Source organism: Gekko japonicus, unplaced genomic scaffold (assembly GCF_001447785.1).
Source record: "Gekko japonicus isolate JY-2015 unplaced genomic scaffold, Gekko_japonicus_V1.1 scaffold158, whole genome shotgun sequence".
Taxonomy (NCBI): domain Eukaryota; kingdom Metazoa; phylum Chordata; class Lepidosauria; order Squamata; family Gekkonidae; genus Gekko; species Gekko japonicus.
The window spans coordinates 172,629-194,284 of NW_015170279.1; the positions used below are offsets into that span (position 1 = coordinate 172,629).

The 21,656-nt window shown below is 47.7% G+C and overlaps 1 protein-coding gene across 1 annotated transcript in view; it reads left to right on the forward strand.

Annotated features, from left to right (window-relative positions):
• Window positions 1–19,609, forward strand: part of ASTN1 (astrotactin 1) — a 179,069-nt gene extending 159,460 nt beyond the window's left edge. Inside the window, exons 13-19 of the mRNA XM_015417740.1 lie at window positions 897–1,165; window positions 4,525–4,658; window positions 10,413–10,564; window positions 13,319–13,454; window positions 16,843–16,943; window positions 17,657–17,840; window positions 19,375–19,609. Coding sequence (XP_015273226.1) covers window positions 897–1,165; window positions 4,525–4,658; window positions 10,413–10,564; window positions 13,319–13,454; window positions 16,843–16,943; window positions 17,657–17,840; window positions 19,375–19,609 — 1,211 coding nt within the window. The remainder of the gene's footprint in view (window positions 1–896; window positions 1,166–4,524; window positions 4,659–10,412; window positions 10,565–13,318; window positions 13,455–16,842; window positions 16,944–17,656; window positions 17,841–19,374) is intronic.
• The last annotated feature ends 2,047 nt before the right edge of the window (window positions 19,610–21,656 follow it).

Here is a 21,656-nt window from a genome sequence, read left to right on the forward strand (position 1 = left end):
GATGGTAGATGTTCGTGACGGGCAGGTCGTGCAGAAGGGGGGTTAAAGAGCTGGACATGTTTTGTTTACAGGGCTTTTTTAAAACAAAAAGTAAGAGGGAAACAAGGTTGATTTTTTTTTTCCAAATTTTGTAAAAGAGTAGCAAAAAAGGAGGTTAGGGGCCCTGTCCTGGTTCACCGAGCCTAGTCTGATTTCGGAAGCTAAGCAGGGCCGGCCCCGGCTAGTATTTGGATGGGGGACTTCGAAGGAATACCAGGGCTGGGAGGCAGAGGCAGGCGTTGGGAAGCCACCTCTGAATGTCCAGTTGCCTTCAAGCCCCACTAGGGGTCGGCATAAGTCAGCTTGACTGGATGGCAAAAAAAAGGAGGGAAGGGATTTCTCGCAGAGAGTTCCCAACTCTCAGAATTATTTCCAGGACAGCTGGAACAGATGGTGTAAAAGGAATCTGGTAGAGTAAGTATGCTCCAAATGGAAAGGCACATTGGATTTCAGAGAACGTGGGGTTGCAGTTTCCATCTTTTTATTTCTGTGTTCTGAGATGTCAAGTCATGACACCCTCGTGCATTGATTCTTCCTGATAAGGAAGTCTACCCCGTGACTATGCTTTTTTCAAATGATGTATTAACTAGTCTTTTATCCACATGAGAATTCTAGTGTTTTGCTTGACCAGAGTTGTCCACCTTCTTGCAAATGACTTGTTGTGATAAGGGTGAAGACGGGGCTATATGATAATCCCCCCCCCCCCAATCAAATTTGCAGCTCAGAGAACTGGTATTGGAGACAGGAACTCCAGTCCCACCTGGACAGTTTAAATGATGCTCCTACCCAATCTTAATGGGAACGTTAAAGGGTGCTTTGTGACTTCTTGTGATTCTTCCCAATCTTGTTTCTTGCAGGTAACTCCCCCTCGGATGAGTCTGAGGAGCGTGACAGAGACCCCCGAGTCCTCACTTTCCCTGAATACATCGCCAGCCTGTCTGAATCGGGCACCAAACGCATGGCAGCCGGCGTGCGTATGGAGTGCCAAAGCAGGGGCCGCTGCCCCTCTTCCTGCCCCTTGTGCCACGTGACCTCCAGCCCCGATTCTTCTGCTGAGCCCATCCTGCTGGAGGTCACCAAAGCAGCCCCCATCTACGAGCTGGTCACCAACAATCAGACTCAGAGGGTGAGTGGCTGATGACTGGGGGTTGGGGCGTCTTCCTTCAGCATCAGTTGGAGCTCCTAAAAAGGTTTCTAAGTCTGATGTCTCCTCAACAATTCAGGTTTTCATACAACCAGGCAGGACTCTTTTTGTAGCAAGTACTCATTTGCATATTAAGCGACACACCTCTAATGTAGCCAATCCTCCAAGAGCTTCCAGTAGCTCCTGTAAGAAGAGCTCTGTAAGCTCTTGGAGGATTGGCTACATTAGGGGTGTGTGGCCTAATATGCAAAGGAGTTCCTGCTACAAAAAGAGCAACCAGGATTATGTTCTGGAGAAGTCCTGAGTGTGCCGGAGAGGGGAGAGCCACATAGGGAAACATTGGAAACATTCCCAGTCTTTAGTCTTAAAGCAAAAGGGCTATGAATGGAGTTTTTAAAAACCCCAGGATTGTCTGGGTGCTAAATTCTGTGGAGGGATGTTTTTGAAATTCTCCCCAGAAAAATGTCTCTTTGGATTTTGAGTCTCCACATTACCTGACTTTGGTCCTTTCTGCATTTGCCTGCCACTCCAGATTTTCTCAGAATTCAAGTTGAGGCAATTTAAGTCTATGGCAAAACAGCATCCAAATAACCCGGGGCAACCGCAGGCTGAAACTGGGCTGACCACTGAAGGGAGGTGATGTAATGCAGAATGGGGGGAAAACCTGGAATAAAAAGAAGGTTGAACTCGACTTTAGTGCAGAATGGTGAGAAAAAACTGGATTAAAAAGAAGGTTGAATTTGCTTTTAGTGCAGAATTGCTTGGAGGACACAGCAGTGAACATGGATTAAGTGCAAAAAGGACCTTTGTTTGTGAAATGTGCTTTTAAAAATGTCTGGCCTTCATTCAAACTGCTCTGCATATGCAGTTTCCCACAGTTTCAGGGTCATTTCAGGAACTACAGATTCCTCAAGTCCTACTCATGTCTATTTGATGGACATGTTCAGGGTGTTCCATGCATGGAGCTTCATTCCCAGAAGTACAGGAGCCCAGTTCGGATTGGGACAATGGCACACAGGTAGAGGGGGCTTAAGCCCTTCATGTACACATCTGCTGATTTCTTGACCTGGAGGCTATGCACAAGTTCCTCCAATGGGACATACAGTGGCTCCTTGGAGCCATTTTGGGTTGGCTCCAAGACAGAAGAGAACTGAAGCTACAGCGAACCGCACACATGAAAATTTCAAAATTAATTTTAGACATTTCCCCAGTTAAAACAGAAAGCTGATAAAACAGGGTGGCGCCAACTCACAGAACGAACATGAAAAGGGGACAGCTGGTGTTCCCTAATTCTGCAGAGATCTTTTCCCTGGGTATTTATAACACATTTCCGTAGAATACCTGTATATTTTGAATATACGTGTCTTCCTCTTAAGACAGATCCAGGAACCTCAAAACACTACAAAGTGAATTAGCAGCCAGTCTGCACTGGTTGCTCATACAACAGCTTGTCAACAGCCCGTGTTAACAAATGAATTTCTTATCCACACGCTGCTTTGATCTGTTCAGAAATAGGGAACCGCTGCCCTGATTTTCAGGGAATGCACTGCCAAAGACTGGGACAGGGTTGGCCACAGACAGGACATTCCTTCCACACCTACCCTCCTTTCCTCCTGCCCCCTTCAGCCCTGGAATAGGCAAAGGCCTTAGCTGGCTGCCACTACTGTTGTTCTAGGGCTTTACTGGAGAGGGGCCAAAGTAACCACCCTGTGCCCCAGGCTACCCCCTATTCAGTCAGGGCATGCCCTGATGGACGACTGAATATGAGGCGGAGGACCCAGACAGAGTAAACAAGAAACACTGTATTAAACAAGTACTGCAACAAGTAAATAAGAGAGCAGTTATAAATACAGACTCTCAGCAGATGTGACTAGGGGCCAAGGCATGGGATGAGTGATGACTGGCTTCAGGTTAGGAGACCGGGCAGAGCTGCCTGGCTGTCCTCGAGTGATATTTCACATCTAGGTCTTCCTCAATAGTCTGGGGAGGAGGCAAGACTGAGCCCAAGGCAGTAAAGCAAACCATTCCCAGGCTAAAGGGGGGCTTGCAGGGTGACAGGAGCCGTGGAAGGCTCCTTGCATGCTCCTTCTGTGCTTCCTACTCTCAGTTCTTGCAGCGGCAGCCCTTCTTGCCACTGCACAGCATTTTCATGCAGCTCCATGCCAATGACTACCTGACATCCGCTTGAAGCCAAACCTGAGCAAGGGCAATGGTCCCTGCTCCCACTCTGGCATGGTTTCAGGTGGGTAGTCGTGTTAGTCTATAGCAGTAAAGCGAAATACGAGTCCAGTAGCACCTTACAGACCAACAGCATTTTCTCAGATATAAGTTTTCATGAGTCCAAGCACACCTTGGCTGATACAGGTAAGCAGGGGTCATTTCCTGCAGGAGCACACAGGAGCGGAGCTCCAGCAGTAAAGAGCCCAGGGGGCGGGCACATGCAAGAAGCCCCACCCCCTGCTCCCAGCAGCCCTCAGTCAGAGCAAGACGCAGCCAGGTAAGTGCATAGTCCCCCCCCAGCCCCCCAGTTCAAAACAGTCCAGTGGCACCTTTAAGACCAAGTTTTGTTCAGGTACAAGCTCTCCCTCCTCTGCGAGGACAGATCTGCATGCCCCCCCCCAATAGCTAGCAATCCAAAACAGTCCAATGGAGCCTGAGCAGTGGGTGTTGCCTTCTGACACACTTCTGGTGATATCAGGGGGTGTGGCATATGCAAATGAGTTATGCTAATGAGCTCCTGCACCTCTTTTTCTACGAAATGACCCCTGCAGGTAAGACTGCAGATCCATCAGCGCTTATATCCAGATGTAAAGGTGGGAGGATGTTACCAAGAAAGGCCAATTGGAGTCAGGGTGCAGAGGTACAATGCCAAACATAATCAGCTTGATTTGAGCTGGGAGATGTATGTAGAGGTGGAGGGTGCAGAAAATGAGCCTCTGTAACGTGATAAGAATGTTATGTCCTTATTCAGGCCTGGAGAGGGAGTGTGTGCATGGAACTTGTTAAGGAGTTCCGGTTCCACAATCTTGCATTATAATCTCCCTTTGAAGCTTCTCTGTAGGAGAACTGCTACTGTGGTGTAGTGACTCTGGTGGAAAAAACGGTGGGTCCTGAGCAGCAGCAATGAGCACGGTCCCCCGCTGCCACTAGGGCAACCATGAGGGCCACCAGATGGACCTCTCCCATTTGGTAGCTGCTCCCCCAAAAAGAGGAAGGGGTTTCACAAATAAGCCCGCAAACTGGGGTGAGGTGGGGAATCTGTTTTGGTTCAACCTTCCTATGTGCTCCTGACACTCCTCCTGTGCTCTCTTTCTTTCTCTCTCTCTCTCTCTGATTCTCAGCTCTTGCAAGAGGCTACCATGAGTTCCCTGTGGTGCTCGGGCAGTGGGGATGTTATCGAGGACTGGTGTCGGTGCGACTCAAGTGCCTTCGGTGCTGATGGCCTCCCGGCCTGTGCACCCCTCCCACACCCCGTGTACGTGTGTCCCTTTCCCCCCCCCTCTCCTTGCAGAACTAAGATTTTGCTGAATGTCTCTTCAAACCAATGCACGCACAATCTACAGTAGGACTCTTCACTTCTTCTTTTCTTCTACTATTGCTGTTGTCACTGCTGCAGATTTGATTTATATAGTCCATTCTACCATCATTCTTTATGTTAAAAATGCACCGAAACCCTGCTGTGTCTCCTTATAGACTCCTTCTGTACCATTGAGGTCCACAGAATGGATCTGCCCAGTTTATTTTTAAAAAGGTATATTGCAGACATTGGGGAGGGGCGTCATACTGAGGCTGTGGTATGGGAGTCAGATCCTTTTGATATAACCTTTTCCTCCATATACAGTTTTGCTGATCAAACCTGTCCCTGTCCCCCTGTGGTATTGTTAGATTCAGAAGAGGGGGAAAGGATAGGCACCATCTCCAGGAAAGGAAGTTTGGATCTACAGAATTGTGCGAAGGAAGCAAGATCTGAAATAAGCAGGGCACCCCCTGCAGCTGTCATTTACATTTTAGAAACCACTGCGCAGGATCTCTCACAGACCTACCAGGGTCTCATCTACTGTGGCCCTTAGAAGCCTGCATCAAATCCTGTTTCTCAACCTGCATAGCAACTTGAAGCATTTTCTGCTTGTGGGAGAACCCCAAAACTCCCCTTGATTCTGCAGGGCACTTCTCAGAATTCCCAGGATATGGAAGCATATAAGAAACATGGAAGTTTTACAAGGAGAAATTCCAATGAGGAATCTGAAGAGATCCAAAGTATGAAGATGAAAATATGGGCTAGGAACCCCATTTTTTAAAGTATAATTTTTATTTTATTAATAAGGGATTACAGAAAAAATAACTTAGACATTGAATTATTACTATATGGAAACAATAGTTAGGGCGACCATTATTATACAGTTTTGATGTATAATCCATGACAACCAATTGTTGATAATTTCAGTAAAAAGCTATAAACAGCTATTAATGTAATGCTAACAATGAATAATCACTAGCTGGTAACAAAGGGGCATCATGATAGTTAATTTTAAGAATGCTTTCCATAAAGGGGAGCCATTTCTCCAGTAGATTAGGTTGGTAAGTGGATACATCTGTTCTAACTAAAATGAAATAGTCCCATCACTTAACATACCAGTGTTATACTTCTGGGGGGGGGGGGGTCTTTGCTCTTCCATTTAAGTGCTATAAGGTTTTTAGCCCCTGTTAACATAGTTGATGTCAATTCTTTTCTGATTTTAGGGATTTTGAGATGATCCCATAGATTTAGGAGGACTAGGAATCAGTGTTCCCTCTAAACTGAGTTACTGTGAGCCAGCTCAGTTTTTTAGCCTCTGGCTCACACTTTTTTGTCTTAGCTCAGGAAGGATGGCTCCAGAGCAAACTAATTTGTGCAACAGCCAAATCGCTTGCTCACAACTTTATTGACAGTAGCCCACAAAGTAGATTTTTGCTCAGAACAGCACAGCTTAGAGGGAACATTGCTAGGAACCCCATTATCAACTAGAAACCAGGCATGTCTCTCAGGAGGCCTCTTTGTGACCCGCAGCCAGTCAGGAAGCCTCTAGATCCAGCCAACCAGGAATGAAGCTTGGCCACTTCAGACTCACGAACAAAATGGGATAGCCAAGTGCTGGTTTCCATTTAGTTTTCAAGCACAATTCAAGGCATTGCTGGTTTTGACCTCTAAAGCCCTAAGGGCTATATCCAGAGGTCGCTTTCTTGCGTGTATCTTCAATTGAGGACTCGCTCTGGAACCTTTTTGCAGTAATCCCAACGGGTTCAGTTTCTGACCCAGGTTTTATAGTTGCCTCGATGCAGACGATTATCCCCAGCCTTCTTATGTCTGATGTCCAGCAGCACGGGAAAGTCCGTGAGGTGGCTGCATGTGTAAATTCTTTGGCAAGCCAGGCAAAGGAGAGTTATCGTGGTTGGACAGTATTGCATCAGCTACTTGGGGGAGGGTTAGGAAGAAGAAGAAGAGTTTGGATTTATACCCTGCCCTTCACTACCCAAAGGTGTCTTAGAGCGGCTTACAAACTTTGCTCTGGAGCCATCCTTCCTGAGCTGAGTCAAAAATCTGTGAGCCGGAAGCTAAAAAACTGTGAGCTAGCTCACACTAACTCAGCTTAGAGGGAACACTGCCTGTGAGGTAGGTGGGGCTGAGAGAGCTCTGACAGAAACTGCTCTTTTTCAAGAACAGCTCTTATCAGAGCTACGGCTTGCCCAAGGTCATCCAGCCAGGTGCAAGAGGAGGAGTGGGGAATCAAGCCCAGTGCTCCCAGATTAATTTAACCATGACACCAAACTGGCTCTCTGGAAGCACAAAGGGGTGTGCCTGGAAAAACGAGCATTCATATATGCACCCCACTGAAAGCAGTAAATTTCTCAGTTAGATGCGCATTAGGCTTGCCAAACTCCGTATAGAGATATAGCTGGAGATTAGGGAAGGGAGGGACCTCGGTAGAGTATAAGGCCATGCAGTCCACCTTCCAGAGCAGCCATTTTCTCCAGGGAAAGTGGACTATGTGTTTTAGATAAAGAAAAAAATAAGTGATTTGTGTAGTCTTGGGGTCAGGTGTAATTCCAGGAGGTCTCAATCTCCCACCTGGATGTTGGCAACCCTAAGGGCATACCAGTGCACGTCTGATTAGGCGCCACAGTCCATGGAGGCACTCTGAGCCCTTCATGATATTCCTGAGGATATCTAAGTCCAGGGATGGAAAAGCAGAATGTCTCACTGAAACACAGGAACCGGTTTGCACATCCCTTTCTGAGACCAGAAGCCGACCTCGTCCCATTTCTGGTCCCTTGAAGAGGCTCAACTCCAGTCCTGGGGGTAGATTGCAGGCTAAATGTTCCACTAAAGGAATGGGTGGGGTAGTTTGCAGAAATTGCCTCTTTCTGCAGCAGATGCCCGACTTGCCTCTCATGTGGTCCCTGAGGGTCCCCTGTCCCCCCGGAGTAGGGTTGCTAGGTCCCTTTTTGCAACCGGCGGGGGATGGGGAGGGACTTACCTGGAGAAAGAGAAGGGTCCAGGCCTCTTTGCCGCTGTCACACAGGGAGTGACATCACCACGCTGCAACGTCACTGTGAAGCTCTGATATTTAGGCAAAAACTCTCTAGTAAAACTGGCTGCTACCATAGAGTTTTTGCCCAAATGCATAGTGTTGCCTGAACGTCGCTGATGGGATGATGTCACTTCCTATGTGACGTGGAGAATGAGGCCTAGGCCTTTCTCTTTCTCCAAGTACGTTCCCCCACCAGCCAGCTGGGGGGCAGGGCCTGGCAGCGGGGGGGCCTGCGCCTCCACCGGGGGCCTGGCAAGCCTACCCAGGAGTGGCCTTTGGGGGAGATAAGCCGGCTTCAGCAGGCGAGGGGGAGACGGGAACATTCTGTTCCAAGAACACCAGAGCCTTGCCTGTACGGAGGATTTAGTCCACTGCTGTGCCATCTCCAGTCCTGCGGGGGCCTTTGAAGGCCTCGGCTAATCTTTCTTATTCAAACCAGGCATTTGGGGGCTGACATAACCGGCTTTATTCTGGATCCCGCTTGCTGGCTATACTACGTAATGTACTTTTACTGCTGACCTTTTTATGGGGTTTTATGGTATTTTATGTGCATGTTTTATGGGCACGGCGTTCTGCGTAGAGCCACCTTGAGGGCTTTGGCAGGCAGAAAGGTCGGCTACACATGTTCGAATTAAATAAATGGATCAATAAAATAAATATTGCAGCAACATCACAATGAAAAAGACTGCAGACAGGGCCCCACCCCCCAAAGAAGGGGGAGCATCTCTCCTTATATATAATTGAATAGTGGGTGCCAAAGTTCTAATTCTAAAATGCACTCCCTTAGTGTATGGCTGATGGCACTGCTCCTCAGCATATATCACCACCAATCAGAAGGCAAAGCCCGGGTCCCGCCCACACCACAACTGCTGCGACAACCTGGTCTTTTGCATATGGAAGCTGATTGGACTTCACTCCATTCCACACCTCAAACTCCCCCCCCCACAAGGCAGTTGGGATTTTCAGTTGCATAACATCCCTCATAGGGGAGAGGAGAATGGGTAACAATGGTTACCACTCTCCAGGTGAGGGCTACAGATAACTCAAACATACAAATGCTCTTCAGGTAGCAGAGATCAGTCCCTCTGGAGAAAACAGTGGACTCTGTCATTAAACCCTGCTGAGGTCGCCTAAACAGTGAGCCTGGAAGCCTGATGCCGAGGTGTGTGTGTGTGTGGGGGGGGGGTATTTACCTGTTAGTCACCATGAGCCTAGATCCTACCACCTCTGCTCAGCAAAATTCGAAGCCCTCCTCCAGCCCGAGGGGATTTCCTCCAACATAAGTGGCTCATCGATCAGCAGAAGGCATCTTAGATGGGGCAGCCCCTTGAGCGGAAGGGAGCCTTCTTAGTAGGGTTGCCAACCTCCAGGTGGTGCCTGGAGACCCCCTGCTATTACAGTTGATCTCCAGACGACCAAGTTGAGGAGATCCCCTGCTATTACAGTTGATCTCCAGACGACCAAGTTGAGTCTCCCTGCTTTGGAGGGTGGACTCTATGGCATTATGCCCTGCCGAGGTCCCTCCCCTCCCCCAAACCCCACCCTCCCCAGGTTCCACCTCCCCGAAAACTCCAGGTATTTCCCAACCCAGAGCTGGCAACCCTACTTCTTAGAACAAAGGAGGGCCCTCACACTTTGCCCTCAGAGCAACAGAAGCAAAGGGAACCATCACTTAGGACCAACGCCAAGAGTGCTATTTATCCCCACCACCACCACTTTTCAGTGTATGTTGCTGTACTGTGGTCTTGTATTGATGCATTTTGCAAGCCACTGCTATTCAAGCAGACTCTCCATATCAGAGTTAGGGTACAAAAGATGACTGCCCCGCCTTTTAAAAAAAATCGTACCAGGTATAGATTTCCCATATGCAGCTGAAATTATTATATGAAGCTATACACCCATGTTCCCAATGGAAATGAGGTATATTATCCCACACTTGTTAACTGTGGCTAGATTTGTCCTCGCGTGTTACCGGAAGTCAGATTGAAGTCCTGAGATAGAAGAATGGATTACTAAATGTATAGTAACTTTTCTGAGGATCATATCGACGAACTTTTTAAAGAGAAGAATTGAATAGGGTTTGGCAAAACTTCCTTGCTGAAATTGTTTAATCACATCTTTCACTGATGCGGTTGAAAACACTTGTAATGGTAATCAGTTTTAAATTTAAATAAGATGATGGCCCCGCTCAGGTTATTGGCATTAAATATCATTTCTACATTGTTGATTTGTTTCTTGCCCATCCATCAAGGTATGTAGGTTGCAGAGGAGGTTACCCTATTTTATCCAAACTGTGTATCCTGTGTGGTAGATAGAGTTCATGAGCGACCCAAGGTCATCCAGTAAGCTTCATAGACTAACATTTATAAGCCACTGGGCCAAATCTGCCTTCTTCCCCTCACCCTCCCCCAATATACAAGGTGTTCAATTGGATTAGGCTGGGGCCAGATTGCAAAGGAAATAGATAACGGTGGGAATCTGTCTTTTGCACTCCAGTCCTGTATCAAGTTAGTCCAATCCAAATGCACTGAAATCAGTAGGCTTCAAATGGAGTAAATCAGCATAGGATGGCCACTGTCCATCTCTCTCCTATCGAGCATGTAACTCAGAGGGTCACTCTTAGTCTGACATCTTTTCTGGCTCTTTCTCTCTCTGCACAGGCTGAGGTTGTCCACTGTTCATGAGCCCAGCAGCTCACTGGTGGTGCTGGAGTGGGAGCATTCGGAGCCCCCCATTGGGGTGCAGATTGTTGATTACCTCATCCGCCAGGAGAAGGTCACCGACCGCTTGGACCATTCCAAGGTGGAAACTGGTGAGTCCTGCTCATGCGTTGGTTGGTTTGTTTCCCCCTCACCCAAGATTGCGCAAACAATCTTTAAAAACAAATAAGGGCAGTGTTCACACGCGCGAGATAATGGGGGGGGGGGAGCGAGGCTATTTGCTCCGTGGGAATTTGACCCGCATTTGCGCGATCACAGTCCCTGGGAGCTGCGGAGGCGGCCCGCCACTGCGTGATCACACACAACCGCGGGTGAGTCGGGGGGGGGGGTGGCCGCATATTTCCGGTTCGCTTCCACAAGGGATCGATGATTCGCAGCTCCACACCGAGTGCTCCCTACGCAGTGTGCGATGATGCGCATACCGAAACAGGGGGGGGGGACAACACCATGGAGTCGGGATGGCCCGATCAGACTGTCTCGACGCCATGGGAGCACGCTGGCGCGATCACTCTGGGGGAAGTCCGTTCCTGGCCCGTAGCAAACCCATTTGCTACTGGGTTTTCCACGGTGTCTTTTTACTCCATTTCTGCAGCGGAGCACAACGGGTTGCCGACGGGAGCGGGACGCTTGGCAGATGTTGCCATCTGATTGCGCCCTTAAAATCCGCCCGGCATTCGCACCTATGGCACGGCTAATTCTGCATGTGATCGCGCCCAAGGAAAATCAAATCTCAATGCTCAGTATTACCATTTTGCCCACATGCTGTTCTTTCTGGTCAACTCATCCAGAGCCTGATTTTGAGGGGAAAAGAAGGCTTTGGGAAGAGGCACCTTCTTCTAACACGGTTCTGCTCACACTGATCGGGGTCCAAGCCTATAACTGCAGACAAAAGTTTTCCAAAACACATTCTTCCCTAGTTTCCTCACCCAGGACTTGATCTCAGCAACTTTAATATCCTTCCAAAGTTTCACCATCCAAATCTTTGCTACCCATAATAGCAATAAAATCGTACTTGTCTTACTAGCTGATGAATATCTCCCAAAGCAATGGTTTGTAGATGTTCTGGTAAATTATATCTCATCATAACATAGATCACTCGTAATACTTCTTTCAAGAAGTGCGCCTTTCCTCTGATTCTGAACCCAGTGCTTGCAGCTGTTCTGTTTCTCTAACAGATGTACCAACATCTGGCATCCACCTGGAGGTACAGTTCCTTCAAAGCTGCACAGGGACGGGGAGCAAATTAATGGAAAAAATCTCTGATCGTCTACTACAAACAGGCATCTACACTAGGAAAACTTGTTTCACAGAAAAATGGTTCCCTTTCCTAGATTATGTTGCTGAAAACGACATCCTGCCCTTTAATCCTATCTATAAAACGCTTCTTTCTCTATAAACTCTACCTTCTTACTCAGTTCAATTGGTGCATGGGGTGTGAGGGTGTAGTGCCGGGCCGCCGAGGACACATTGGTTCAACAGGCAGAGGTGCTTTATTTGTTTATTTATTTAAGCCCCTCATGTAATGTGAATACCCTATATCGTTATAACTCTAAAACTTTATTTCTTTAAAAAGTTGTTAGAAAAATTATTACTTATTGTATAGCTGGGCTAGTCCAAGCTCTTAGATCTAAAACGTTATTATTCAAACTTTGGATCTGTATCTTAATTCTGTTGGAACTTCTGTAAAACTTTATGGAAGTCAATTAAAAAGTTAATTAAAACGTTAATTTTTTAAAAAAAGCTGCACAGGGAGCAATGTTCCCTCTAAGCTGTGGAGTCTTGTGAGCAAAAATTCTACTTGGTGAGCGACTGGCATTAAAGTTGTGAGCGGGCGATTTGGCTGCTGCATAAATTAGCTTGCTCTGGAGCCCTCCTCCCTGAGCTAAGACAAAAATGCGTGAGCCGGAGGCTAAAAAACTGTGAGCTAGCTCACACTAACTCAGCTTAGGGGGAACACTGACAGGGAGAGAAAAGAAGACTCCAGTTCCTGATTCCTTTCCACCAGTCCTGTTCGACTGGATGACCAGGAGAACTGTTGATCCTAATATAGTGGAACTGTTGTGAAGTGCCAGAGGACCCGTGCCTCTTCTCGGTGTGTCCTGTGGTCTTCCTGGTGAACAATCTGTGTAAAGGCATTAGACCAAATAGTCTCTTAATTGTCACACTTGGCACTCTCAGAGTGAAACTACACAAGATGCTGTGAATTCTGCAGAGAGAGCTCCTGGCATTTTAAAAAACCTCTACGCATCATCTTATGGGGCCCTGGTATGAGAAGAGGCTGGGCTAAGCCTTCCCCCCTGCACCACATTCTCAACCTGTAACAGCTCCAGGTTTCCATTGTTTGCCCCCTGGGCCAAACACACAAGGGCCCCCATCAATGCCAGTATGTTTGGCTAAGCAGGGCATATAGCAGCAGAGGGCTGTTTTCAGGTCAGGGAAATGATGTGGAGGCTTAACCACACATGCACACAGGAGTGCTACCGTACTGATCCAAACCGGAACTTCCCTATGCATGATTTCCCAAAAGAATTCCCGGTGGGAGCTCTGTCTTGTGGAGTCATCAGGTTGGGCGTGGAATCCAGCACATCCCCGGAACATCCTGTAAAGTCACATTTGAAGTTGAATTTGAAAGTTAAAAGAATTTTGACGACAGCACCAGGTGTTCTCAGGTGGGACTTCACCCTTCCCTGCCTTCATTTCTCCACGTTGGAGTTCGTGGTGTTATCCAGGCACTTGATCTGAGGCAGAGCCTCTGCTTCAGGTTCTTGTCTGCCCTTTCTTTTTGTCTCTCTCACTCTTCTCCTATTTGTATCATCCGATAACAGTTGTCTTGCCTGTTTCCCTAGAGACGGTGCTGAGCTTTGTGGATGACATTATCTCCGGAGCCAAGTCGCCCTGTGCAATGCCGGCACAGGTGCCTGACAAGCTCTCCATGACCATCTCCTTGATCATTCGCTGCTTGGAACCAGACACCACCTACATGTGAGTGACAGCAGCTGAGTCTGTGACACTCACCTCACCGGTGGGAGCATAACTTAACTAGGACCAAACAGTGTGGGCAGTGCCATTTGGCATGCTTTCAGATTGCACTGAACTTATCTCTTCAGCTGTAAATACAAAGTGTGTGTTTCTGAGCGGAGGCACGGTGCTAAACCCTGTGTGTCTTTGCCAGCAGCCCATTTTAAGACGGAGTGGGGGAAGTCCTTGCAAAATCCACCAGGTGGAGGCACTCGCACTTGGGAGTTTGCAGCGAGGGGGGGGGGCAGAATATTTTCTGCATGAATTTTTCCAAAGCAGACATTTCCCAGAAAAGTTTCAGATGCCGGAATTTTCCATGGAAAACTTTCCACCTCGTCTATGTAAAGGTAGCCTGATCTATAGTTATCAGGGCTGCCGTGCTGCAAATCAATCATGTGAGGTGGGCTAAATGTGAGACACAAGGCGTGGACAAAGCCCTGTGCTTGTACACAGTCCAGGGTCGTGCACGGTACGCTTGCCTTCTTTTGCTGACATTGTTATTTAAATATTTTAATTGTGAATCTAAATAAACTATCTGAATATTTAAATAATGTCTGTGAAATATTCAAATTCACATTTTCCTGGAAAGAACAAACACGGGTGCTCACTCTCAGGCGACTTCAGAATCAACATATCCACTCAGTCCCGCCAGTTGTTGACTATGACACTCCCCCAAACCCCCAATCCACGCAGCATTCGTGATTTCACTGGCGAAAGATAAACATCCCCTGAAACTACAAATGATGGTGCATTCCCTATCAGGTAAAGCAATATCCTTCTATCCCCCTTTACGTTTCTACGTGTAGGCATCTAACATAGAAAATGCAGTTCTCCTCCTTGGAAATGCAGTTTTGTAAGGAGGGAATGAAGCTGTGGCAGAGAATGCTCAGTATCCAGACAGGACTATAACCCCCAGGATTCCCTGTGATAGTTAAACTAAAACCAGATTTGTAAAGGAGGCGTACCCTGGGCTCATGCATGTGTGAGACATGTGCATCTTTGCACATGTCCGATAAGTACGCACACATAACTAGTCAATTATTTGTATGAATTTTAATCACTTGAATCTACATAAAGTAAAGGTAAAGGTTCCCTTGACTCTAGGGTTGCGGTGCTCATCTCCGTTTCGAAGCCGAAGAGCCAGCGCTGTCCGAAGACGTTTCCGTGGTCATGTGGCCAGCATGACTAAACACCAAGGCGCATGGAACGCTGTTTCCTTCCCACCGAAGTGGTACCTATTTATCTACTTGCAATTTCTTGCTTTCGAACTGCTAGGTTGGCAGGAGCTGGAACTAGAGATGGGAGCTCACTCCATCATGCGGCACACTTGGGTCTCGGACTGCTGAACTACCGACCTTCCACAGCCTGCAGTTCAGCGTCTTAACCACTTGAGCCACCGCAGCTCCTTGAATCTACATAAGAAACACCTAATACATTGCCTGGTACATTTATGGACCGTTTTGTTGACCCTGTTACCATGACGGATGTCTACAAGATCCTGGGATCTGTGAAGGCCACCACTTGTGCCCTGGATCCTCTCCCATCCTGCTTGCTACAATCACCTAAGGGCTATATCAACAAACCTTTAGTACGTATTATAAATCAATCACCAACTCATGGCACCTTCCCTCAACCACAGTGGTGAAACACAGTTTGAGTCCAGTGGGGCACCTTTAAGACCAACAAAGTTTTATTCAAGGTATGAGCTTTCGTGTGCAGGGACACGTCTTCAGATGCAAGGTGGTTATCCATCCACTACCTAAAAAGCTATCCCTACGGAAAAAATGATGGGGCTGATTGTTGCCCAGCCTCTAATCTGCCCTTTCTAGGCAAGGGGACTGAGAGAGAGAGAGCAGTAGTGGACCGACTCCAGGTCTTCTTGGATAGCTGCTCTGGACCCTTTTCAGTCTGGCTTCGGGCTGGGCTCTGGGACGAAGACAGCCCTGGTGGCTTTAGCTGATGAGCTCTGTTTGAATGTAGACAAAGCCCACAGCTCTCCGTTGCTCCTACTGGATTTATACGCAGCCTTTGATAGAATGGATGCATCTTGTTGAGGCATTTGGAGGCAGAAGAAGGTCTCAAGGGATGTGCATTGGACGGGTTCAAAGCATTCCTCACAGAGCAGACTCAGAGGCTTTCCCCAAACTGTGCAAAATGGTATTATTCAGGAGGGACATTTTTTACGTGTGTGACGGGGCTGTTGCTGTAATTAAATGGTTCAGAATGATTCTTTGCTAAAGGGATAGCAACTGTGGACAGGACTTCTGTGTATAGCATATAGTGTTGCTGTAAGTACGATCCTACTATGTAATTTCTCCATTGTTTAATGTGCCGTGTTAATGCCTTTTCACATTGCCGCAATTTTATTTATATTTATTTATTGTCCGATTTATATCCCGCTCTCCCAGCCAAGGCCGGCTCCGGGCGGCTTACAAAAGAATAAAACACTCAGTAAATAATTTAGATAACCGGTGGCTCAAGTGGTTAAGATGCTGAACTGCAGGCTGTGGAAGGTCGGGACCCGAGTGTGCCGCGTGACGGAGTGAGCTCCCGTCTCTAGTTCCAGCTCCTGCCAACCTAGCAGTTCGAAAGCAAGAAATTGCAAGCAGATAAATAGGTACCACTTCCGTGGGAAGGTAACCGTGTTCTGTGCACCTTGGTGTTTAGTCATGCCGGCCACATGACCACGGAAATGTCTTCGGACAGCGCTGGCTCTTCGGCTTGGAAACGGAGATCAGCACCCCAACCCTAGAGTCGGATCCGACTGGCTTTCGAGCAAGGGAACCTTTACCTTTTAAAACAATATAAAACAATGATAACATTAAAAGGCGCTAACAGTTATTGATAAAAGATGGCGGTCGACCTTCAGTGTACCATCCTCTCAGTCAGCCCATAGGTCCAACATTGTGCAGCTGGAACAGGCTGTTTTGATGTCTTCAGGGAACAAGTAAATAAATAAAATAATTGTCATGGAAAATCACGCTTGCTTTGTTTATAGTGACTCAGTCCCTATTGTGTAAAAGGAAATGCCTGCTCTGTGAAGCTGCCTGCTGTCTGCATTTTTATAAATCTATGAACAATAATTAATATAATTTTAATTTTACAGAAAAATATGTTACCTGAATTGTTCAACCCAAAGGTTTTGGACTGGTTAATCCAAATTGTCAATTGACTAAACTTTGTAGCCCCAATAAGTTCTCCCCAACTCTGTAAGATTTGGAAGTTGTTGCGAATCAGTCAATCAGCCCATCAGGGGAAGCCGGATTGCATGGTTGAACTTTGCAACAGGAACCGAACTGGCTGGGAGATGCCAGCCAAACATATCTGACATTATTTCCTCTTCTCTCACCAGGTTCACACTCTGGGGTGTAGACAACACAGGCAGACGTTCCCGCTCAAGTGACGTGACAGTGAAGACCCCTTGTCCAGTGGTGGACGATGTGAAGGCTCAAGGTAACCATGGTGGTACGAGCCACAGAACCCGTCCATTGGGCAAAAGAGGGTTTTGTGTACAAAGACATGACTAACCCAGTCTCTCCTGCTTCCTATTACCTGAGAACACAAAACCAGACAGCAAGGCTCTAGAACTGGTCACATTTCTGACTGTTCCCAAGAGTCTGTTTAGATTTGAAGTCAATGGGGTGTGTTTCGAGCTACAGTTTGGATTCTCAGATCACAAGCTGACCATGAGGACACCAGCAGAATTACCACCATGCAAATAAATGGAGCTGCGGTGGCTCAAGTGGTTAAGACGCTGAACTGCAGGCTGTGGAAGGTCGGTAGTTCAGCAGTTTGAGATCCGAGTGCCGCATGACGGGGTGAGCTCCCGTCTCTAGTTCCAGCTCCTGCCAACCTAGCAGTTCGAAAACAAGAAATTGCAAGTAGATAAATAGGTACCACTTCAGTGAGAAGGTAACAGCGTTCCATGCGCCTCGGTGTTTAGTCATGCCGACCACATGACCACGGAAACGTCTTCAGGGCTTTGAAATGGAGATGAGCACTGCAACCCTAGAGTCGGATTCGACTGGCTTTCGAGCAAGGGAACCTTTACCTTTACTGAATAAATGGGGAAGATTTAAGAAAGGGCAGATTACTGCTGTAAAATATCCTTTGCCATGCATGCCCGCGAGTCATTTCATGTGTTCTGATTTTATTTTTAAATTCAGAAATAGCAGACAAGATATACAACCTCTTCAACGGCTACACTAGCGGGAAGGAACAGCAAACTGCCTACAACACACTGCTGGACCTGGGCTCGCCAAGTTTGCACCGGGTCCTCTATCACTACAACCAGCACTATGAGAGCTTTGGGGAGTTCACCTGGCGATGTGAGGATGAACTTGGGCCCAGGTAAGAGCCTCTTAGAGCCGATCCCTGAGCCGGCGTCACAAAGAGGTACGTTAGCCGTTCTCCATCTGAACCCTTTGGACTTCAAGGCAGACCAGTTTTCTGTCTGTTGCTTTGATGTGTTTGCCAGAATTTAGTCCTGACTTCTTTTCCCTCCAAAATAGCATATAAAACAGATCATAGAAAAACCTGGAACATCAAGGAGAATAGTGTAAAGCAAGTACCACCAAGCCTGAAAAGCAGAGGAGTGTGCTAAGCAAGTTGTTAGGATTAATGAACTATGTTTCTAATAATTCCAGATGGACAGCCATTTTGGTCCTGACCTGGCTGGCTCATCAGCTCTTGGAAGTTAAGCAGAGTCAGCCCTGGTTAGCCCTTGGATGGGAGACTACCAAAGAAATCCAGGGTTGCTACGCAGAGGCAGACAATGGCAAACCACCTCTGGATGTCTCTTGCCTGGAAAATCCCATGAGGGGTCACCATAAGTTGACGGCGGCATGATGGCACTTTCCACCATGACCACATGGTCACGTCCGTCCATTGCAGCAAAGTCAAAGCACAGCCCAGTGGCAGTTTAAAGGCTAACGGAATTTATTCCGACATCAGCTTTTGTGAGTCACAGCTCACTTCATCTGATGCAAGGAGTGCACATCCATAGAACAGTTTTTTATAGTGAGTTACAAGCAACAGAAAGTTTGGTGTGGGAAGACATTACCAGGAGGGGCCAGTTAAAAATGATCACTGATCAAAGAGAATGCACTCCTTTCAAAGTGGATTGGTTATTACTGTCGATGTTCTCATTTATTAGTTCCTTCCTTTTTCCTTTTACGTTATGGCTCTTTTGGCCACAGCCTTAAGTCTCATCCCACGGGGCGGGGGGGATTTTACTCCAGTCACAGAAGTTTTTTTAATTTTAAGCTGGATTGCTGAAAGGTAGGATGCCAGTGACCTGGTGACATATGGGTCCTTATCGTGCAGAAGAAAAGAAAGGCTCTAATTAATATTTGTGAGCTCATTCTTTTCAAGTATCGAGGTAATCCATCTCTATCTCTCCTCATTGAAATTGGGACATCCGATGACTTAGATGAGCCAAGGTACCTAGCTTCCCCGTATTGCAGAAACACCAGCGTTCTGAAAAGGGAACTCCCAAAAAGTGACCATTCATTTCCAGGCATTCATACGGCATTCAATCTAGCAGCCAAAAAAAGTCTCAATATCGGGGAACCGTCATGGACTTTAAATATGCTGGCAGGGTAGCTGGAGGTTCAAGTCCATTTTGTAGGCAAGGGAACATGCCCTTCTTGCTCACTTATTAGGAGCAAGAGTTAGGAAGTTAGGGAGTTAGGAAGAGAGAAAGTGCAGGAAAGAGGAAGACAGGTGGGAAGGAAAGGAAAGGAAAGGAAGGGCAGGAGGTGAAAAGAAAGGAAGGGACCGGCCCGTTTTCCTGTGTTCCCTTTCACCTCTTTTTTTGTCCGTCCTCCCATCTCTCTGACTTTTCTCCACCCCTCTTCCATTCCCACTTCCCGACCCTCTCCAGGAAAGCCGGCCTCATCCTCTCTCAGCTGGGAGACCTCAGCGCCTGGTGTCACGGCCTCTTGCAGGAGCCCAAGATTGGCCTCCAGCGCAGCTCTCTCAAATTCCTCGCCTGCCGCTACAGTGAGATCAAGCCGTACGGGTTCAGCTGGTCGGAGCTGAGTCGGGACCTCAGGAAGACATGCGAGGAGCAGACCCTGAGTGTCCTGTACAATGACTATGGGGACAAGGACAACTGAGAGGGCTTGCGGAAGGAAGGGAGCCCCAGGGATTTCCTCAGAGGGAGGGAGGGAGTTTGTAGATGTGGGTTGGGTGGGGTTTTGTACGTGGATCTTTGGGGCCTCGGCAAGATCACCGAAGATGCCCAGGAAAGAAGAGGTTGTCCTTTGTCTTGGATAACCCAATCGGGCCAACAGCCTTCTGCAGTTTGTGGGATCCGGGGGTGGGGGTGCTATTTGTTAATGGGGGAGGGGAGTGCTCTGTCGACGTTGCCAAGATGTTCTCCTGCTTTCTGCGGAGAGGCACAGGTGCATTTGCCTATGTGTGAGTGTGTGCGAGTGTGTGTTTGTGTGAAGAAAATCCTACTTTAGAACGGGGTGTCAGAGTGGCAAGCTGCCTCTCCCTCACAGACCCAGGTAAACATCAAAAAGAAAAGAATACTTAACACCAAGGAAAGAGGAAAATGCTCCTTTGGGAATTAAACAGTTCTGCAATAGGAAGAAGAACAAAAGAGGCAGGTTCAAAGGGAATGATAAAACAGCTGTGTTAGCTAAATATCTGAATCCCCACAGAGAAGGGCTCATGCGTTGCTACAGTGTCAGCTTCTGCCTGACACCGCTGTCTCCGTATAGAGCACCCTCCTTTTCACACCACTGCAGAGAGGATTTTTAGGGGGACTTTGGGACCAGCGGGGGACCAGACCCACTCGTCCATCCTGTATGGCCTGCGTCTCAGATTTACGTCTCAAAAGGACACCTGCGTCTTGAGATGCACCAGGATCTTCTGCAACAGCGCAGGGGCCCACAGAGCGGCAGGACCCACAGTGGGGTCTAGGAACCCGCCTGCTTCCATAGGCCACAGCGTGCTGAGAGGTCACAGCCAGGACCGGCAGCCGCCACTCCTAACAAACGTGAATCCTGCCACCTGCAAATGCAAGTAGAATAAATCACACAAGTCATATTTTGAAGATTTGCTCAAATCAGCTAAGCACTACCAGAGTTTCTTAAATGCAAAACTGGGAGGCAGACGTTGGGCTGTCTTGTCCAAGACACTGCCAGCCAGTCTACGTCAGCAGGTATCGCAAGTTTATAACAAGATGGTGGAGGACAGGTGCAAAGAACGGGGAAGAGGGTGACCATGGCCAGCAGGGGAGTGGGGATCATGGCACCAAACAGGGAAGAGTGCCTCCTCTTCTGAAGTCTTGGGTGCCACAGTCTCCAGCAAAGGAGATTCACCGGCAGAAGCAATGGTCCGCATGCACAGATAGCACGTAGGTGGATGTGCTTCTGGATACGCGTCATGATCTGGATTGCGCTTCTGGATACGCGTCAAGATCTGGATTGTGCTTCTGGGTACGCGTCAAGATCTGGATTGTGCTTCTGGATACGCGTCAAGATCTGGATTGTACTTCTGGATACGCGTCAAGATCTGGATTGTGCTTCTGGATACGCGTCAAGATCTGGATTGTGCTTCTGGATATGCGTCAAGATCTGGATACATCTGTGACAAATGCTTCCATGTCCCACAGGGCGGGGAATGTGAAATTTTATTGTTGGTCCAAGTCACCAGACCCTGGTGAGGAGTTCGGTTCTCCAGGTTCCCCCCCCCCACCAACAGAAATACGGTTTCTTCTGCTGCTGTCACCACTGAAGACTTATTGAGATATGGCAGGAGTCCTTCCAGAAGGGAAACTGTCTCTTTGTACCCTCTCTTTAAAGAATCTTTGGCATTCCGTACTGCCCAGTCCAAATTATCCTAGACGGCAACTTCAAGAACCTCATCAGTTGTAGAAATGGAATTGAGACAGGAATCTCCCCACCTTCTCTTTTTAAAGGTAAAGGCAAAGGTTCCCTTGCTCGAAAGCCAGTCGAATCCAACTCTAGGGTTGTGGTGCTCATCTCCGTTTCCAAGCTGAAGAGCCAGCGCTGTCCGAAGACGTTTCCGTGGTCATGTGGCCGGCATGACTAAACACCAAGGCGCACGGAACGCTGTTACCTTCCCACCGAAGTGGTACCTATTTATCTACTTGCAATTTCTCTTTTTACCTTGATATATATGTCAAGTCAG